The 22,096-nt window shown below is 40.4% G+C and overlaps 1 protein-coding gene and 1 non-coding gene across 4 annotated transcripts in view; both read left to right on the top strand.

Annotated features, from left to right (window-relative positions):
- Positions 1 to 22,096, top strand: part of LOC125439722 (teneurin-3) — a 171,048-nt gene that overhangs the window by 124,753 nt on the left and 24,199 nt on the right. For all 3 annotated transcript variants that reach the window (XM_048508858.1, XM_048508857.1, XM_048508856.1), the window contains 4 exons: positions 485 to 717; positions 1,262 to 1,416; positions 2,942 to 3,816; positions 21,807 to 21,982. In XM_048508858.1, the coding sequence (XP_048364815.1) occupies positions 485 to 717; positions 1,262 to 1,416; positions 2,942 to 3,816; positions 21,807 to 21,982 (1,439 nt within the window). The remainder of the gene's footprint in view (positions 1 to 484; positions 718 to 1,261; positions 1,417 to 2,941; positions 3,817 to 21,806; positions 21,983 to 22,096) is intronic.
- On the top strand, positions 2,257 to 2,363 carry LOC125440436. The gene has a single exon (XR_007245702.1). It is a non-coding gene; the product is annotated as a U6 spliceosomal RNA (small nuclear RNA).

The raw sequence follows: 22,096 nt of genomic DNA, 5'->3' as shown, positions 1-22,096 counted from the left end.
CACTCAAGAGCCTTGTGTTGCTTGTTTATAAAAGAGACAATAACATATCAACATTTTAAAAAATAGACTTCAGAGGAGGATCCACTCCAGAGCTTATGGTTTGATATTAACATTCTCCTAAAAATGAAGAAAATGAGGAAGCAGAAACATTTGTATAACAAGCAGAAGACAATATTACCACAATTGGTCCTTCTGGAACCTTTAAATCTAAAAGTGAAGATGGCATACTTAGTGTGGTGGGCTTTTTAAATGCCATGTATAATCCATTTTGAGGCATTGTTCAGCTCAAAGATCCCAGACTGCTTTTACCACATTTTAGAATATCTCTCTATCTCTTCTCTAACCTTAGCGTTAAGAGCTGCTGATTTTTACTTGGTTTTTAAAATCCCTTCCTTCCACACGTGTGCTTCATAGCTTGTTCTGTACAATGTGACGAGTTCTTTGGTGTACATTATGCTGAAACGTGTTCTTCCCCTCTTTGCAGCAGTAACCCAGCGCACAGATACTACCTCGCAACTGACCCAGTCACAGGAGAATTGTATGTCTCTGACACAAATACCCGACGGATTTATCGTCCGAAGTCACTCACTGGGGCCAAGGACCTGACAAAGAATTTTGATGTGGTAGCAGGGACAGGAGAACAGTGTCTTCCATTTGACGAAGCAAGATGTGGCGATGGTGGCAAGGCAGTGGAAGCAACTCTCATGAGTCCCAAAGGTAAAGGGAACTGTCAATTTCTGAAGAGAAAAGTGCAGTTCAGCCAGCATGTGATTACATTTACCACTCTATACTTTTTTATTCCATCCAATGCTTCCAAAAAGCTTATTTACAATTTATCACTGGCTAAGCCATCCAAAAGTAAAACTGCAAATCTGTGAAGCTCTTTGATAGATTTTATATTGAACATTTGCCAGTCACTGTCATGCATTACAAATATTTTGTGCATGCCACAAAGAATTTATATTGAGCAAATTACAAAGAATGCAGCCTACAAGTTGAAATGAACAGTCACTGCTTAGGCATAGTGCTTGGCAGATTGCACCCAATAAGCACAGTGTTTTACTTTTAAACATGCTGTTCTAACACACTAACTAAATATGGTAAAATATCATAATTTGTACAGTTTGATTTTTAAATTGCGTAGTTTCTGTTCAAACCACAAGATTTTGCGGAAAGAAAAGCGGATGCCCAAATAGAGCAGGAAATCAGGTTGTTTATGGAGACAAATGAAAAACAAATGTTTGTTTGTTTTGGTTTAAAGGTGTGGCCGTAGACAAGAATGGATTAATTTACTTTGTTGATGGGACCATGATCAGGAAAGTGGACCAGAATGGAATAATATCCACTTTGCTTGGCTCAAATGACCTGACTTCAGCACGCCCTCTAACATGTGACACCAGTATGCATATTAGCCAGGTATTTTTAAAGTAGATTTAATTTGAAGTATACCTGATGTTTGAACATGTTCATATTTCATTTGTTTCCCCAGGAACAGCCATTGCTTTCTGCAACACATCTCAGTTGTATTCCACATGTACATTGGAATTTGGAAAGGAAGTGTTTTCCAGGAAATTGCTCATTGCAAATAAGGAGGGTGTTAATATAATTCTGCTCCACAACTGATCAGCCTTCTTTTTTCACTTTCTCTTTAAAGTCAATTTTCTGTCTATATTGACTAAAAGGAACTCCACATGCAAAGGCACATTCTAAATCCCAGAGCCAAGAGGCTACATCAGGGAAAGGCTTCAGCCTCTTTGGCCTGTTGTTGGACCTCCAGAGGAACAGGATGCTGAACTAAACGGACCTCTTGGTTTATCCAGCAGGTCTCTTATGCTTTTAAAGGAAGACAGCAGGTTGGCTTTGAAACAACATATGGCATCTCCCCTACTTGTAAGAAAACCCACTGGTGGGAAAAATTTCTAGATCCATTTTGCTGTTTCACATAAGTATCAGTCCTTTCCCACAAACATAACTTCTGAGAAGGATCTGTTGACAGAGAGATATTTTCTGGCCTTCCTTGGCCTGAAAACTTTCTTGACCTTTCCCCCTTACCCCACCACCAGTAGATCTGCTTGCAGGAGCCTAGTCCTGTTTTCTATGAATTACATACTTGCTGCAATTAGCTGTTCAAGAGCCTTCCCAGTAAGAGGTTGGCTGGTGGGCCACACACACAACTTTGTAACAGTTTGCTTGACTTGGCTGGAATCCAGAAGTATAATGTCCTCGATAAGTTGGCTGTACTGAATTTAATGGCACTTGCTTCTTTGGCAGCTCATGTATTAAAAATTGGAACAAAATACAGAAGATTAGCATGGTCCCTAGACAAGAATGATACACAAATTCACAAAACATTCCTTTTACTGAAGTTACTAGCAGTCTTTAATTATTTTGAAATTTGGGTTTTATACATTCTATGTATTTTATCCATCTTGTAAGCCTCCTTGAGCTTTGTAAGGAAGAAAGGCATCTAGTTTGCTCCAAGAATGAAAGAATTAGCACTAAAATTTACTGCCCACTTTTACGTATAAACTTGAGAGATAGCAGGGAATAAAGTAATTATGAGAAAGGTTGTAAATACAATATAAGTACAAAAGGAAATATATTTGAAAAGTATCATACTGAAGTCTGCAACATCGGATACCATTGTATATTTTGAAACACCAGATGACTTTTATTTCCCCTATTGATTTTTAAAGCTTTTATTTAGTAAATAAAATTACCATCTCTTGGGGAGAAAAAGAATGACATACAAAAAGTATGTCTTTCTCTTTATGTTGTTTTCATGTTAAGTACAACAATTTATACAGCTGCATTTGTGTTTATATTTCTCCCATGTCATTTTCTAAAACATCTAGAATTTTTCTACAATTTACTCAAAGGATTTCTCTTTACTGAATACAAGTTAACTAAACCGGCAATAAAATGGTTTTCCTTTGTTAAGGTACGTCTGGAGTGGCCCACAGATTTGGCTATTAACCCAATGGATAATTCCATATATGTGCTGGATAATAATGTCGTCCTTCAGATTACTGAAAATCGGCAGGTCCGTATTGCTGCTGGGAGGCCAATGCATTGCCAGGTCCCAGGAGTGGAATACACAGTGGGTAAACATGCTGTGCAAACAACATTAGAATCGGCCACAGCTATTGCTGTGTCTTATAATGGAGTGCTTTACATTACAGAAACTGATGAAAAAAAGATTAACAGAATAAGGCAGGTCACAACTGACGGTGAGATCTCTTTAGTTGCTGGAATACCCTCTGAGTGTGATTGCAAGAATGATGTTAACTGTGACTGCTACCAGAATGGGGATGGTTATGCTAAAGATGCCAAATTGAATGCCCCATCATCATTAGCTGTATCGCCAGATGGAACGTTGTACATTGCAGATCTTGGAAATATTCGGATACGAGCAGTATCGAAGAACAGACCTTTGCTGAATTCTCTCAACTTTTATGAAGTTGCCTCTCCAACTGATCAGGAACTCTATATTTTTGATGTCAATGGGACTCATCAATACACTATGAATTTAGTCACAGGAGATTATCTGTACAATTTCAGCTACAGTAATGACAATGATATCACTGCAGTGACAGACAGCAATGGAAATACCCTTCGTATTAGACGGGATCCCAATCGGATGCCAGTGAGGGTGGTGTCTCCTGATAACCAAGTCATTTGGTTGACTATAGGTACTAATGGATGTCTGAAAAGCATGACAGCCCAAGGACAAGAGCTTGTCTTGTTTACATATCATGGCAACAGCGGACTTTTGGCGACTAAAAGTGATGAGACTGGATGGACCACTTTTTTTGAGTAAGTACCAGAAAAAAAGATGTTTCTGTATATACACAGCCTTGACATTGTCATTGTGCTGTGAAATGTATCACAGTACATAATTATTTATTGGAGAATCACATGTTTCCACAAAGGAACATAATACAGAATCACTTCAATACAGTTGAAAAAAAATATCTGAGGTGTCAGTCTTGGTTCTACACTTTCCACAACTCTGCATTTACAACTGCAATAAGATACTTGTTGCTGTGTGGAAGTGAACACAGTGTTCACATTAGTTTTGTCACTTCTGAACTGGTTAAGACCAGCCTGTGGTTTTGGAATTAAAAGGCTGACAAATGGGTTATTTGGGGTGTAGCAGGTGTAGGGTCAGAGAGAATCTTTGGCTAGAACCATGATGGTTTTTAACAGCCCTAGACAACAGAGATTTTAGGAAGTTTCTCTACCCTGTTCAGGATAAAGACAACATAAATTTTTCAATTCATCCACCATTTCCTGGACTGTTTTTGTTCTAGAATGGGTCTTGGTGCCTTCCTAGTTCTTGGGACCTTGTTGATTTGACTCCAGAGTAGTAAATGCATCACCTAATATCAACACACCTAATATCAACACTTCTTTTCCCATGTTTATTTCATTGTTTTATATATCATGGTTCCTTCAAGGAACACTGACGAGCATTTTATCCTGGCAGCAGCCCTGCAATGTCTGTTAGGTTGTTACTAGCTGAACCTGAAATCATATGTTTAAGCTGCAGACTATTGCCATTCTCATTTTTGGACCCACTTCTGCAAGCATCCATCTCTCTCTCTCTACACCTGTCAATCTAGTTTCTTACCCTTTCCTCAATGTCCCTGTCTTTACAGAGCCTTTCTTGAAGCACTGTAGATTTGTCCAACAATTGGGTCTATATGTATCTATTTATTTATTTGCCTAATTCATACCTTTTCCCCCAGTGGAGCTCCAGAGGAGTTTACGTCATTCTTCTCTGCTCCCTTTCATCCATTTAGAGATGTCATGACATGTTTGCCATATCCAAAGTATGTAGACTATCATCTATGTGGAGGCAGGGATTGCTTGCATATGTTTCTGTACAGGGCATGGCACTTTAGTGATACTGCTATTTAGTAGTCATAAGCTCTTCTGCCTTCTACCTAACATTTGACATAACCAGAGGCGTAATAGTAGCCAAATGTGCTTAATTGGACATTATACCTGGAGTGAAAATGAACTGAAAATACTGTTCATAAGATTACTTCAAACTGCTGCATTTGAAAGGTATTTTTATGATGGTTTATAAGTATGATGATTCTGTGGTGGGCAAAGTCCCAACGCATTAGTGTGCATCTGAAATATTCTACTGCACACTGTGCATTGCTGCATATCTTTTTTTAGGTCCTGCCAAAAGCACAGAGAAACATAATGATGAGAAATGATTCAGCCAGGGGCCGTGAATGCACTTCTTATTCTTCATGAGTTATAAATGCCCTTTCTGCTGCTAGAATAGTTAAATCCTGAGTTAGCAGCAAATAGGAATTGTTATCTAGTGGAAATAAATAGGTAAAGGTCATTGAGATAGCTCTAACAATTTTAGTAATTAAAAATAACACAAGAAACCATAACCCTAAGAATTATACTAAAGTTTACCCCATACTTTTAATGAATTTTTTTTCCATCTTGGCATTGCTAACCCAGGATTTGCCAAAGGCATAAAATGCTTATCTGGCAGCCCATGTAACTATTTCTTTTTAGTTATTTGCTTTATGAATCACTGACTGATTACGTGCAACCTGTTTCCTACATGGTGGGGATGAATGTCCCATCACAGCAAAATTTCTTGTACAGAAGTATTTCTTCAAGCCCCGCTTTCTTCAAGCCTCTTTTTATTCTCCCCACAGCAAGCAAGACCACGAATTTAATTTTGCTTTGCTGCCAGAGCAGGGAAATTTGCTAGTCCGCCCACAACCAGCCCTCTCACTCCCTCATGACACTTTGCACATTTTGTACACCTTCCTCCTTGCCCCCACCCCATTTGTGGCTGGCTTTTTCCCGCTTCTCTAAGTGCACCTAAGCACACATATCCAGAGATGGATATCTCGGTCTCTTCTATAGAAAATAACAACAGTGAGGGCTTTTGTGAGGCACAGCACACGACAGGCTCCACTCCACCTCTCCCACACTGTTTCTGCCCTCCCAATAATCAGGAGGGATTTAAAAACTTTATTTCAGACAATCCTCTCTCTTTTCTTCTTTTAAAGTAGCAGCAGTCAGAGAGAGAGAGAGAGAGGAGGGGAAGAACGGTTCCAATTACCTGGTCTTATGGAACGTAGAGCCTGTAGGCTGTGTTAAGAAAATATCCAGCTAATGAGGGACTCAGTGTTGTGTCCCAGACTCTATCCTAGTCAATAGCCCACAACCATAGATGAATATAAATCAGTAACTAACTAGTCAAGCTCGTGCTCATTTATAACTGTTCTATTGGAAGACATACTGAGGCAGGCTGCCATTGCTGCAGGACAATCTGTTAAAGCAACGCTGGGACTGCTTTCTTGGATATCATTGATTGGTCTTGAATGATGTATATATGTTCAAGCTGCTTCTTTACTGATCAAAATTCAGAGCTGAGGCTCTCACCCTTTCTCAGTTGTACTGCCCATGTATTTTACTGAGAAAAACAATTACCCGATTCTTAAGAAAATTAATCTTGTTAGATCATATCCAAGGCCCATCTTGTGCAGCATCCTGCTGCAAATAATAGCCAGTCAGCATGGTGTAATTGTAGAGTTTCAGACTAGGATCTGGGAGAACCTGGTTTGAATCCTGACTCTGTGATAAAAGCTTTCTGGGTGACTTGGGTCCAGTTAAAGTCTCTCTCAGCCTAATTCACCTCACAAGATGATTGTTGTAAGAATGAAAGGGAGAAGGGAAGAAGAATGTTGAAAACTGCTTCAGATTCCTGTTGGGGGGAAAAGGGTATAAACAGCTGAACAAATAAATGTTTCTGGGAAACACTGTTAACCAAAGTGGAAGTGGAAGAGCTTAACTGCGTAGTCATGTCCTCAGCTGCCGGTCAGTCATGTTTTCTACTAAGACCTTGTTCTGTGTGCCCCCCCCCCCTTTAGAGGTGAGGTGAGTAGCTGCTGGGAATAGGGCCTTTTTTTCAGTGGCCCCTTGGTTATGGAACATACTTTCCACTGTCATCTGCCAACCACCTGTTTTCTGGAGCCAGGTTAAAATATTCCTGTTCATCAATGCTTTTGGTGATATTGTTGCTTTCTGATTGTCAGAATGTTTCCCTGTCCCTCCTCTCTGGACAATTTTGTTTTATATGAGAGATGTCTGCTGTTTCCTGTTCAACATTTTTGATTGGCTATAGATGGTTTTAATGAGGTATGGTTTAGCATTGTTTTTACTGTTGATTTTGCTTCTTTACTTTCTGCCTCAGGAGTTATGTGATTTAATAGCAGAATATACATTTAAAAATAAGTTAAATTGCTGTACAGACCTGGAGAGCCCAGGATCGTACAATCTCATGAAGTCTTAGTAACTCTGCAGGTTTAGCTCTGGTTAATACTTGGGTGGAAGATCACCAAGGAGGTCCAGAGCTGCTACATGGAGGCAGGCAACACAAATCACCTCTGAATTTTTATTGTCTGGAAAATTCTATGGTATCACCATAAGTTAGCTGTGACTTGATGGCCCTTTCTATCACCATAGCTTTACAACCTACAAGTTAGTTATCACTTATAACTGTTCAGATACCCGTCTTCAAGATTATGATGGTTTACCTAAACAGCCTATGTAAATTCGGCATGGTTTATACACACATACAAAGGAAAAGTTAAGGTCTTGTACTTGAAAAGATCATTTTGTGCCTCAGGCCATCTGAGTTAGATGGGCCAGTTCTCTACCTGTATGTGTAGCAACCTCATGAAGTCACATGGAAGGACACAGAGAAGGGGAAGCAAGAGAATGAAGACATTTAAAGAAAGCTTAAATCGAAAGGAGAGTCGGTAACCAAAAAAACAGACACTATCGTAATGGCGAGCGGAATAGATTAAAGAAAGTAAAGAATTCAAGAGAAAAAGAGGACTGAGGAAAGAGAGAGAAAGTGAGAGACAAAAAGTATTGTAATAATTCATGGCAGCATGAGAAAGGATTTTAGTTGCATCCCCAGGGAGGAAAAAGCAAGTTTTGCCATTCATTGGTAGAACCAGATTATTGCCAAAAGTGGGGTTGGTTGTCGTAAGACATCCCCAAAACAAGAAATTAGCTTCTTTTACAGCTGTTTTCAAACAGCAGCCATCAGCTAAGTTGGGCATAATGAGAGTCACTCAGTTGTCTACGCAATGAAGGGTTATTTCCCTATATATTTGCACAATACCACCGCAAGATAGGAAAGTTCCTCTGCATTGCCTGGGCAACCAAGTGATTGTTGCTGTTTTCCCACTTGCCACTGTGAACTCTCCCACAGCATAGTGCAGAAAGATAAGGAACATTGCCGAGTTGCCCAGCAATAAGGGGGTTCTTATCTGTCTTCCACCACCTGGCTTCATCTTTCAGGACTAAACTATAGGAAATGAACTGCTGCCTTGGATTCCACACTCAGCTGAATGGAATGGCCCCCAAGATGTTCCTGCTCAGGTAATCAGGTGACCTCTTTTTCTGATCCTGGATCTGTGCTAGACCACTCTTTGTCTTCAAAGATGCAACACAGGAAAAGAAGAAAGAGTCCGCAGCTTATCACAACGTGTTATAGATTCTATGCACAAGTTAGTCTGAATGTGGACTGATTTTAAAGAGGAAAACCTTCCTTCCACGTTTCACTAAATGAGTTGCTGTTTGAATTCCATCCTAAATTGAAAATAATGCCCTCCCCCTCCTTTGGCAATAAGCCACAGTATTTTTTGACAAAAAGGACACTGAGAATCCATATAGTGTGACAACAGAAATGTAAGTTTATTAAGAAGAAGAACACAAATAGCTGGGCTGAAGAGCTAGCAAACGCAAGTAGTCAAAATATCAATTTTAAACACTCATTGTGATAGCCAATAGTAGAAAGTAGCATTCACACCCAGTGTGATATACTCAACTCAAGAGGGGAGGCAATAGGCAAAGACATAAAGAGATTAAAGCAATGTCTATCCAAATAAGTTCATGCAAAGGTCACTTTGCAAGGTAGTGGTTCCAGTATCCAAGGGACAAATAATCCAAAGTGCACACTGCCATAATCCTACTCCCAAAGTAGTAATTCATGCAGAAATCAGAAGGGAAAGAGAGGTAAAGGTATACATGTCCAGAATCCCCTTTATATTCACACGAGGTGAAACCAGCACAACTGCATGCTTTGGGGCAGATTTTGGCTCAGTTATAGGCAAGATAGCCAGGTTTAAAAAGACCTTTTTTTGCTGAAGCTTGAAAAGAGTGGACAGGCCACATTGTGTCAGGCCGCGCTATTATCGACCTACCAGAGCACACGTATCCAGACCAGCAACATCTGGGTGTGCCATCTCCACCGCCCCAAGGCCATGGAGCCTCTTTCCTTTGTTCGCATTCAACTAGTTCAATAGAGCTTACCGAGTACTTCTTATCTTTCTTTCACAGAGAGTAACTCGCCTTTTCCAAAACAATGAATCTGTAGTACTGTCTCTTTCTCTGCCTTTCTCATGCTGATATTGGGGGAATGCAAAGGTGGGGGCTTTAGGGGTTGAACCAAACTGTAACCTTAAGGTATGCACTGTGGCCAGGGAGTTGGAATCTCAGATTCAGCTACCTGGTCATTGGACTGACACAGTTCTGATTAAAGCGCTTGAACCTTTCCTGAGTCTTGTCATTGACTGGAGTACCAGACCCTTACACATTGATTAGCATAGCCCAATAATTGAAGGAAGGAGGGAGTGAGCTTATTTCTGAAAAAAGTAGAAGGGCAACATGGAGGTATGTCCTGAGGCATACCAATGACATCTGGACACACAGCAGATCATGTGGCGTAAGATTTTCCCACTTTCTTCTCCCATTGTAGCCAACTTAATCCCCCAATCCCAAATTTTGTTCCTAGGGACAGCAGGCCCTTTAGAGACAGCAAAGGGGCAAATTAAGCTTAAGGACTGCAGCGAGAGGGAAGAATCAGCAGGAAATGTTAGCCTTTCCTTACAAAAAAATTAAGTCTTAGTTTCCTAATTGATGGCTCAGTGGGAAATCCAGATAATCTATATGAGATAAAACAGAGCTGAGGAAGCTTTTCTTTGAGAAATGTTTGAGATGAAATGTTAATATGATTAACTAATTAATTCACTAAATTGATTGATTCCGGGGTTTGGACTGGTATTGAGGCTATGTGTGTATTAAGTGCTGTCAAGTCACTTCTGACTCATGGTGACCCTATGAATCAGTCTCCTCCCAAATGTCCTATTGTTGCCAACTATGAGATGATTTGTGCCCGGTGCCTACTTACAGGTGTTGGGAAAGAATTTTTTAAAAAATATAACACATTGAAGTATTTAGTTGAAACATTTAATTCAATCTAAGATGATTGTGTGTGTAAAATCTCCCCAATTCGCAGCTGACTATGACAACCCCAGCATTGGGCTTTGGAGGCAAATGAGAATCACAGGTAATTGGCCATTGCTTTCCTCTATACCAGGGGTCGGCAACCTTTACCACCCAAACAGCCATTTGGACCTGCTTTCCACGGCCCTGAAGATCTACCGAGCCAGAGAGGCGGCTCCGCATGGAGCTGCCTCCGGTTTGGCCCCTCAACTCACCTTTCCTTCCAGTGCAGCGCTGGAGGGACACGCTCACACTATCCTCCAACTTCCAGGTCACGTGGAGCCACAGTATAAGGCTGAAAGAGCCGCATGAGGCTCCGGAGCCACAGGTTGCAGACCCCTGCTCTATACAGTCTTCCTTGGTGGTCTCCCCTCTAAGTGCTGACCCTGCCTAGGCTTCCAAGATCTAATGAGAGTGAGCTTTACCATGCAGCCTTCCTTCCCCCTATGACAGTCAGGCTCACAAAAAGGTTCAATCTAAAGCATTTTCTATGAATTAATAATGAATTTCTCAGTCACCAAAAACTGCCATGTGGAAGTAAGAGTTCTCTTCAGAAGCTAATAGCCACTTACAGTGCAACTTTTTTATGTACAGAAGTGCCTATAAGATTCAATGAGGCCAGCCTTGCTCGGCTGTCAGATGCAATCAACCTGTCACAAGCTGCATTTTCCCCCAGCACTTCTCTCCCCCAGCACCGCTTCCTTCTCTTTGGTTCCCAGCCGTTCCCTCGGCTTTTTCTCTCAGGCTGTGATCAATTGCCTTCTTCCAGCCACAGCTCACCACAGACAGTTTCCCTTCATTTCACCTACTGAATGGTTAGTTGGCCTTGAACAAAGGACATACATCAGTTTAGCTCTGTGGGGTCTGTTCCGCAGCACAACACACCGAAAACTCAGAAAAAGGAAAGAAGGATCTCTTTTGACCATGCAAAAAAAGATATTCCAGTAATCATGGGACCTGCATTGGCAAGACTTTTGAGATGCATGCTGTAGTAAGGAGAACAACTGGATGAAACTGTGTGCAAAAGCTGGCTGGATCTCTCCCACGATAATGTGTGATCACTACTTACATTGTCAGATAAAAGTCAGAAAAGTAGACACTTTGACAGTATTTTATATACTCCATGGTATGTTTCAGTGACACTGGGTTCTGAAATAAAAGATGTTCCCTTGAACTGTGGGACATATTCCAGCCCTAACATTGTTCTTTAAGAATCAGTATAACTTTCATCTGCAAACTTTTAGCAGTTGCTTCTTCTTGAAAGGATCTAAGCCCAATTACAAAGCCTCCATTATAAATGCAGAGGAGTTGGGTATTTCTCTGACATGCTGAAATCTCCAGGGTGTCATAATGCCAGAGCAGTAACACTACCAAGGGTATGATCAACAGAATCATCCCTTTCAATATATCAGAGGAATATGCCAGAGGGAATTCATTTGAAACGGCCTCTGGACTTTGAAATATACTTTTGCCTTCAGTCTGGACTCCCCCCTCCCCCTTCCAGGGCACATTTTGAACATTTTGTTTGAATCTCACATCTCAGGAAAGTTAGAGGAAAAATCAGTAGGAACCTTTGTGTGACAGTGTTCGTAGTTATCATTCCTGATTAGGCATAGGCTACGAGCAGTTTGTATTTGATGAGTAATTTTCAAGCGTTGACAGCAAATGCAGTTGCCCCATTCTGACATGGAAAAAATGCTGCTTTATTTACAACTTTGGAGCAAGGTGTGCAGCAACAATGCAGCTATTTCTGTGACACAGCAGGTCTTGTCTGCCCTCACACCTGCTGTGGGGCACAAGTGGCTTTGCTTGCTCTGGCAGGCAAAGAAAAGGAGAGCAAGTTAGAATGTTGCTACCAGAGAGAGGGAAGAGGGTACCTTAGTGCCTCGGAGCTGTCTCCAGGCACGGTTTCCAGGTTTTGACAGGTCAACCTATTATTCTAATAATATTTGACTAACTAGCCAGTGAAGTGGCCATTGTAAGAAAACTCATTACCAAATAAATAAACATTTTACATGCTCAGTGATTGCTAGAGCAATATGTAGTTGTAGAAAACTAATGAAGCAAGTAGTTCTTTGAATGTTTTTCATGTTGTCATATTTCCTCTTTTTCAAGGCGGGGAGGGATGCATGGTATTCCCTGCTTGACCAAAAAAAAAAAATCAAAGGATGCTGAGAGGGGAAAGGTTGCTTTCAAGTCTCTCTTATGCTCCATGCCTTAATTTTTCTTTGAGGCTACTCTGTAGGATAAGAGCCTGAGAGGAGAATGGGGGGAACATCCCTTGTTGACATAAAATTTGCTTACAGCACACCAAAATTAGAGATGCTGCTTCTTGAGTTAAAACCATACAACTGGAAATGGCTAGGTTCCAGAGTCTGGTGTTTCCCCAACTCTTTCTTAATGGAAGGATTTTCAAGAGTTATAGAGAAATGGAAATGCGCATTTAGGAAGCATGTTACCTTCCCTGGAAACTCAGTCTTCTTGTAGTATTAGCCTTTAGGGGTGGCTTCAAATATTTTACAATGCCCTCCCCAGCTCTCACACTCAAGCATGCAAATGTGGTTTGTCTTTTCCACTGCTTTCTTGTGCTCATTCCTCTCCACAAGCATTTTTTCCCCATTCTATTCCATTTATTTTAAAGTGCAAATGTGGGAGATTATTAAATTATCGTAGAAGTGTTATATCTTTACCCTGGCAGATTAACAGTTTTTCCATTCCATTTACTAAGTTTTTATGATGCTGCAGAATGCCAACTCTTAAAAAAGAAAAGCCCTGAAATTCCCAGTAAAAGATTCCATTTAATGGCTGCCTGCCAAGTCAGATGCTTGATGTGTGGCCATAAATATTCCTAATTCTGTCTTGAGTTCCTGCACATCCCTCACTCTGATATGAGATTCAAAGGAAGAAGCTACCCTGTGCTTTGTTGCTAAATAAACTCACATGGCTCTAGGATTGCCAACCTCCAGGGGGCACTTGGAGAACTCCCAGTATTACAATTTATCTCCTGGAGAAAATGGCTGCTTTGGAAGGTGGACACTATGGCATTACCCTGCTGAAGCTCCTCCCCTCCCCTCTCCAGCCTCCACCTCCAAAATATCCAAGTATTGCCCAACCCGGAGCTGGCAACCCTACGAGGTTTCAATGACAAAAATACTCATGAGTGAATACCCCCCCCCCCCCCGGTTGACCCAGTTCTTTCTTGCTTGATTCACACACACTTTCTCACTGAAAAGATTGGTACATCTTGCAAGAATCTTCCAAGGAAGATTTGACCTTTCTTGATGACGTTTTGGCAGATGTATTCATAATAATGAACTTGACAGTCCCGCAATGAAACGGCATTTAGTCTTGCTGCTTGTCGTATCTTTTCCTTTATCATTCCCTTTGCTATAGTAACCTTACCTTCAGCTAATTGCAAAAGAATTTGTGCATACTAAACAAATAACGGCAAAATCATCACAGCTGCAGATAGACCTGTTTGCTCCATGAGCGTGATAATAAAATACCAAAACATGTTATTTATTCCATTTTCCCCCAGAAGAATTCAAGGTTTGCAAATTATTTTCATATGCATTCAACTTGTGATTCTGTAAATCTGTGGTATATCCGGTGTGCCGTAACATTCACTTTTTTCTTCTCTGACTTATAAAACAGAATTATAGAGCAAGTAGCAGGAGTTTGATAATGAACACTGCCACATATGTCCTGTACACTTTTTTCCCTCTAGGAATAGTTTCATATTAAAAAGAAACATAATAAAAAGTGCTGTAGGCATCAGTGTGAAAAATCTGACAAAATCATTGTCTTTTTCCCTCAGCCCTTAAACCAGTGGTATCAGGTTCCTATATGATTCAAAATCGTAATTTCTTAAAACATATACTCAAACACACAAAGAAGGTTGCCAGCCTACCAGTAAAGGTGCGGGTTTCCTGCCCCCAACCGACATTTTTCACCACTGCTATAAACAGCAGGAGAATGATAATTTTAAAAGAAATGGCGGTCAGCTAACAGTGTTACATCACTTCCAGAAAACCTAGAAGCGAAACCATAGAGTTTCAGGGGATTCCTAGACAGGTATGAAAGCATTTTTGGGTTGTCTAAGGCTTTCATGGCCAGATTCAACTGGTTCTAGTGGGTTTTCCAGGCTGTGTGGCTGTGGTCTGGTGGATCTTGTTCCTAACATTTCGCCTGCATCTGTGGCTGGCATCTTCAGAGGTGTATCACAGAGGGAAGTCTGTTACACACTGTGTCCAGTGAGAAGGGAATGTTTAGTGAGGTATATATTGTCCATTTCCCCAGGGTGGGGAACCAATATAACCAAAACAGAAAGCCTGACTCATTGTGCAAAGTGGCTCCCCAAGTCTGGAACTACCTAAAAATAATCCCTTGTGATTTTTAATAACATTTATTATTTAATTGCATCATTTGAAGGCTTCAGTGGATCACATACAACATCAGAGGAAGCGTTAAACAATTCTAGTAACATAGGCCTATAAAGTTATCCAGAAAAATGCAGGTATTACCATTTCCAAAATAAGCAACAGCAACCCAAGATAGCTTGTTTTTCGAAACACTCCAGGAAGCTTATTTATTTATTAACTTTATTTATAGCCCACCTTTCTGGCAGAGTTCCAAATAGAACAATGCAGTCAGGCAGAATAAGACATCCAGTAAGTGTAATAGGACTAGAATTATAAAATTAGAAGTGCAAAAAAAACCACATAAGATATAACATGCGATAACCAATGCAGAATGGATTACAAAAGTAAAAGACAATGTAACAATAAGGTAATGCATAAAATGGGTGCAATAGACTACAGTTCTATTTCTTTTACAAATGTGCTCTCCTGAACTATTCCATTATACTACACCTTCCAAATATCAGAGGTGTACTGCCCAAGCGACAAAAGGGGTCAAATGTCCCTGGGCTGCAGCCATTTAGTATGTGGGAGCAGAAAATCGCCCCCCCCCTTCTCCTTCCCCCTGGGAAGCACAAAGCAAAGTTGCGCAAAAAGCAAGGTCTGGGGCCAGAAGAGGAGGTGGCGCTTGGGAAGCCTGGCCTGAAGGTATGGACGGCTCTTCTCGCTCCTTTGGCACGCCTTCTCTTGCCTTTGGCTCCCTTCCTGGCTTTTGCAGTTGGGGGTCCTCTGCCTTCCTCCAGGGTCAAGCCAAGCCAAGATCATGGTGAGCTGCCAAGGAGTGGGGGGAGATGCCATTGCACAGGGGGAGTGGAGCACACAGGAGGGCTCGCGAGTGCCTTGGCAGGGTGTTCACTTGGAAGGCGCAGGTTCGCCACTGGCCCGGTCTGGCAGTCCCCCAGCAGAACAGCTTCTGAGGCGAGGGCAGGCCTTGCAACTGGCCTTGGGCCTGCAGGGCATCGGGTCCATGCACTGACTTCAAGACAAGAAAATGTCCAAAAAAATTATTTTCATTGTGTGACATGGACCATTGCTGTGTTCAGAGTTGTGAGTTGGGGCATGTTCTATAACATGATGGTGATTTTGAGATGACCTGGTGCAAAAAAAGGTTGTTTGGTTGTGGTGGGGGAAGGCAGCTGCCCATTTTGCACTGGGCTACATTTTCCCTAAATACGCCTCTGTCAAATATATATTATTATTTCCAAATATACTCTTCCTTTCTCCATATGACAAATGGAGTGAATGCTGACACAAATAGGCCTTTACCAGCTGATAATCTGGATGAATTGTGACTTGAGGCCAGGACTTTCTAGATCACATTCTTATTGTATACTCATTCCATTTGAAACGGTGGTATGTGATCATTGTTGGTGATTCCTTTTTCTTAAAAGGCCATATAGGATATTCCTTATTTCATAAGTAAAAACTGAAATGAAAGATCATTTTGCTGAACTATTAATTTTTGGAGTGTTGTGGGGTTTCCGGGCTGTATGGCCATGTTCCAGTAGCATTTTCTCCTGATATTTTGCCGGCATCTTTGGCCGGCATGGATCTGAATTTAATTTTTGTTCATGCAGCCTGTTCAGTAACAGGAATGCAGCAATGAGACCAATGTAAATTGAAAGATCAGTACTTCTAATCTAAAAGAGCCAATGTGATTGTTATTGGTCAGAGTCACTTTGAGTCATAACTTTTTTAGGAGTAAATGTAATCTCAGGGCCTTACTGAGTAGCTGCATTGCTAACATCTAAAGTTAACTTGTAGGGAACTGAAATTCAACCCTCACATTTAAGTTGGAATAATTGAAATAACACATTTAGAGACTGACTAACTCTAGGGAAATACTTTAGTAATTTTTTTCCCATTATACATGCTAATTGATATATATGCAAATTTCAGTTTAATGGCTCTAAGCGGCATGATGAATTATTTTAATAGCCACATTATGATAGATTTTCAATACACGTCAACATGAAGTGAGTACACAAATAGTACTGTGCAAACATGAACTATAATTTTCTCCTTTTTATGCTTTTTGTTTGTTTTCTAGGGTGGAAATATCTTTGTATATACATTTTTCTCTTAACAAAGGACTTCACTAGAAAGGATCCATACATTGGCTTGGATCCATCAGTGCACAAGGGGAAACATAAATAGAATCCTATGAAACACCTAGAGCTTTCTTCCTTCTATATTATAATGTCAAGAAACTGATTACAGTAGCAGAAATACAAAAGGAAATACAATATGTTTGACTTAGCGTAAGCAGCCTTTTCCTTGCATTTCTGTTTGTGCGAGAGCTCTAGCACGAGATTTTGCCCTGGATCCAACCCATTTTCTGTCCAGGTAATCCAGAGGGGTGTACTGCAGCTATTCAGCTAAGTGTTCTTTGATTAGATTAATAGCATTGTTCATACTGCTGTCAGATTTGTATGTATGAAAATATCCATGCCTCGTTTAACAGAGAGACTATTAAAGATATTCATAACTGATGTGTAAAGGAAGGCCACAGATTTCTTAGTATATTTGCACCTGATATTTTTGTATCTGAAAACATCTCTGTATTGTCGCTGCTTCGTAAATGACAATGTTTAATTCAGCGGCGGAGAACAGTTATGCAACTTGAACAGTGAGTTGGATCCAGCCAGCTGTTTCAAGAAGTCTTGTTTAATTCCCTTTCTTACTACAATCCCTGTCCCACACAGTTTTTGACTGTGCAGGCTCCACAGTTCTTAGCATAGCCTTTTTTAGTGATCAAAGGGATCTCTTCCTTCCCTTTTCACCAATGGGAAAGTTGCACTATGTTGCAAGGAACAAATAGCTTACAGGCACGGAGTTCTCTAAGCATATGCTACTGAGAAACTATATTTTAAAAACTCCAACTCTGGAGCAGTGCACTAGCCCTAGTGCTGATTAAAAGTCTGAGTTAAACATAGGACTCTTTCACACATGCAGAATAATGCAATTTCAATCCATTTTCATTGCACTTTACCAATTGTTTGCAAGTGGATTTTGCTATTTCACACAGTAAGATCCAGCTGCAAAGTGCATTGAACATGGATTGAAAGTGCATTATTTTGCATTTGCGAAAGTGGCCATTGTGTGGCAAGATTTGATAGGATCAGAACCCAAATGAAAATCAAGCAATTGAGAATGGAATATGACAATAGGAGACCAGATAAATGTAATGCAAGATCCAGGCAGAATGGGGTGGAAGTGATAATGGCATCAGGGATACTGGAACCATCAGGTCCTCTCTTTCTCAGAATAAAAAGTAGCTATGAAATGTATTTACATAAATAAACTTGCAGTAGAGACTTAAAGACACAATAGATTTCTGAAGGGATACAAGACCAGCCAAGATTCCATTGCCCGCATTAGTAGTATTAGAGAGGCTCCAGAAATTGCTGGGGACCAGTGACAGTGAGACATTACAAGACCAATGGAGAACATAATGAGACAGGATTTGAAAAAAAGGAACAAGAAGTCATCTTGAGCAAGGAAGAGGCAAACTTGGATTTAAAAGGTAGATATAAAATTTGATTTATTTCACAGTTGTGGAAGTATGAGATAGCTGTTTCTTAAGGTTTCATCATTAAAATTATTTCAGGAGCCGCTGTGAAGGACAGGGTGGAATAAAAAGCTGGGTAGGAAGAGCATCTGAAGAGAGAATTCTAGCAGCTAAAGGAGCAAAAGGTCAAATTTCTGAGAAGGTGATAATCATTACCTCTGAGTGCAACTGCAAGTTGCAAGAAACTGACCCCCCCTTTTTTGCTGACTGTTCAGTTGTTATCTAGAAGCCAAAGCTATTTATAGAAAAAATGAGTTTAAGTCTATACAGAGGAATATTAAGTTTAATATGAGGCAACTGCAATCTTTCCTAAGTTTCATGCGATAGAACATTAAAAATTGAAGTTAACAATCCAGTGAGAAATGGAATATATGATTAACTGCTACATAAAGTTTTCAGATCGGCCTTCAGAGATACTGTTTGTGAAAATGATTTTTCATGAAAAAGGTTCACTTTTGTAACACAGTAAAAAGACATAAAAAATTTAAGCGATAGCCAGCGCATGCAATAGAATTCTATACTGGCTACTTTAGTGTTACTAAATCTTTAAATAAATACTAAATCTAAATACTTACCGTATATACTCGTGTATAATTGACCCGCATATAAGTCGAGGCACCTAATTTTACCACAAAAAACTGGGGAAACTTCATGATAAGTTGTCCCACATATAAGTCAAGGGTGGGATAAGATAAGTGGGATAAGACACTCATGTATAAGTTGAGGGTGGGAAATGCAGCAGCTACTGGTAAATTTCAAAAATAAAAATAAATACCAATAAAATTACATTAATTGAGGCATCAGTAGGTTAAATGTTTTTGAATATTTATTTCAAAGAAAAACAGTAAACTAGCTCTGTAAAGTGGAAAAGAGGGTCAACAAAAGCAATATGGTGTCAACAATAACTCTTAAGCCAGCACCAAGTCACAAAAACTTTAGCTCAAACCAGCAACGACAAGGCTAAAACACAAGAGCTAAGGCAACCTTCAAAACTTGGTTTTTGGTCAAGGGAAAAGGAATGTTTCACGTTAGCAGTACCAGCATTTCCAGAGTACATCTTTAGGAGACCCTCCTGAGTGATAGCACCCAGGTTTTGGGTGAAGTTTGGTTCCAGGGGGGTCCAAAGTTCCATGGATAGCCCTCAAAAGGGTAGGCCAACCCCATCTACTATTCCAGCTCCCATTGGAAACAATAGTGGGGATGGGGCACCCTCTTTGGGGGCACTGAGACCCTAAAACTCAAACATCCACCAAACAACTGGTAGGTATAAACAGAGAGATTATCCTGATATTGATACCACCCAGGTTTGATGATAGTTTTTGTTCAGAGGTGTCCAAAGGTTATGGACCCACTCAAAGAATGTAGCCCCATCTATTATTGGCTCCCCATTGGAGCTATGGATTCAGGGGAATTACTTGGGAACCTGCGGCTCTCCAGATGTTCAGGAACTACAATTTCCCATCAGCCCCTACCAGCACTTGGCCAATGGTAGGCCATGCTGACAGAAACTGATGAGAATGCGAACTACTCAGGTCAGGACTCTGCTTGGAGACTCTAATGTCAGTCCCACCTACTTCACAAGGTGTCTGTTGTGAATGGAGGAAGAGAAAAGGAGTTTGTAAGCCACCTTGAGTCTCCTTACAAGAGAGAAAGGTCGGGTATAGATCCAAAACTCTTCTCTCGTGTAGCCATTGGTTTAATTAAGAACATTGTAAGAGTTTCCATAGGGCTTGTTTCTGTTCAGTTTAACCTTTAATGGCACAAAAGATTGCAGATTATTTACATTTAGACATTTAAATATTGGTTTCTGTTCATTGAGAAGGCAGACATTTCCAGAAGTAATATTGCTCTTTGTTTCATCAGGACAACTTGATAATGAAGGCTGTTTAAAAAAGCAGTAGTTTACTGTATCAGGGAGGCTATTTCATTACTTTTAAATTTAATTTTTGACTTACTGAAATAATGTTTCCTTGTTTTTGGGTCTACTACCCATTTTAGGCTCTTTTTAAAAAGCTTTGGCACCTGATATGAGAGTTACAAGGTTTGTGGAAGAAATATCCCCTCACACTAACTCCCATACTAGTACCAAAGTAGTCAGTTGCATCTGCTGGTTTCAGAATTTGATGCTTGACTATAACTATAGCAGGAAGTTGTTTAAAAAACCCAGGGCGTTGCTGGTTTTTATGCAATAGGTTTTGTGACCTGAACTACCAACATTAATCTTCTAATATGAAATCTAGTTAGCAGAGAACATCAATAGGCCATGTATGGCTTTGAAATGTCAGGTGAGTGAGTATATCTAACAACCCAAGGCTTTGACTCCAACTCCTTTCTAGAATTACTGATTGACAAGCGTGGACCTGTGGGGACTCACAGGAGATGGGGATATCCCATTTCTCCCCTGGATTTTCTCAACCAGCTCTAGATCACCTTGCTCTTCCATCAGCTCACATATGGTGTCACTGCCAGTGGTGACTGGCTTTCCAGCACACTCGCTGTAACTTCCACCATGACTCCTAATGGACTCCTGCTGGACACTGCCAACCTTAGTCTACTGTTTTGGGTTGCTGAATGGCATTCCAATCTTGGCTATGGTTGGGGGTTGGGGTGGGGGGGGGGCAATGTCTGCAAAGGCATTGCTATTCAACAATACATTGCTATTAACTTTTTGTGGATTTTAACCCCCTAAACGGGATGCTTTTAAGTAAGATTCCTCTGCCTCCCTAGGGCTCTCCTAGGTTTAAGAATCAGCCACTGTTACACTGACCCTGTGTATGAATTTGCCTATCCACACTATGACTTATTGTGATATCATTATGCATAGGTTCAAAATAAGATATATGAAGCTGATTTATACAACTATAAAAACATTTGAGTGGTACTCCTTTATACTAACAATTTTACTTTGGTCTATTTTGATTTGATTTTTTTCATCTTATTTGTCAGGTCAGCTGCAGAGAATCAGTGCTTCCCCAAATAGCTTATCTTAGTAATACAGAGAACGTGATGCAATCAAGAACATAAGTGGGGGAGGTCCAATCTCTTCACAGGAAAATAAGGCCCATACTAAAATTTTCAAGAGCTCCTGAGATAACATTCTCATAACAGTGTACTAAATCTAGCCTGATTATGGAACGCCAGTTCAGAATATGAAGCAATTTATCCCAATCAAACATGTTCTCTTTGAAACAGCAAATTAGATGTGCAGCAGGATTTGGTCTCACTTCAAAGAATAATATGCAGAACTGGAGATCCATCTGTTTTCTCTTCCACTGAGGCTCCTGTATGTTAAACAGGCTTTCGATAACTTCAAAGCTTGTTTGAAGTCTTCATTGTGCATAACTCAGGCATGAAAACCCGAGGATTCCTTAACAATATTGGCATCTGGTATATTCTGTTAGTTTTAGTCTGTAGGGGAAAAAAACAATTTGTTCTTATTTCTTACTGTTTTATTTTCTTCTTTTCTGTTTTAGCTACGACAGTGAAGGGCGGCTAACCAATGTCACATTTCCAACTGGAGTGGTGACCAACCTCCACGGGGAAATGGAAAGAGCCATTACAGTCGACATTGAATCATCTAGCAGAGACGAAGATGTTGGCATCACTTCAAATCTGTCATCAGTTGATTCTTTCTACACTATGGTCCAAGGTACAGTTATTGAACTTAATGAAACCCATTTTGCTAGAATTAAGAAAACAAATCAAAGACTGTTATGGCATATAATCAGAGGCAGAGCTACCAGGGGGTGGGGAAGGGGGTTGC

The sequence above is a fragment of the Sphaerodactylus townsendi genome, linkage group LG10, assembly GCF_021028975.2.
Source record: "Sphaerodactylus townsendi isolate TG3544 linkage group LG10, MPM_Stown_v2.3, whole genome shotgun sequence".
In the NCBI taxonomy this organism is placed as follows: Eukaryota; Metazoa; Chordata; class Lepidosauria; order Squamata; family Sphaerodactylidae; genus Sphaerodactylus; species Sphaerodactylus townsendi.
Note: the sequence above shows the minus strand (reverse complement) of the source record. Positions and strands in the feature narration are given on the sequence as shown.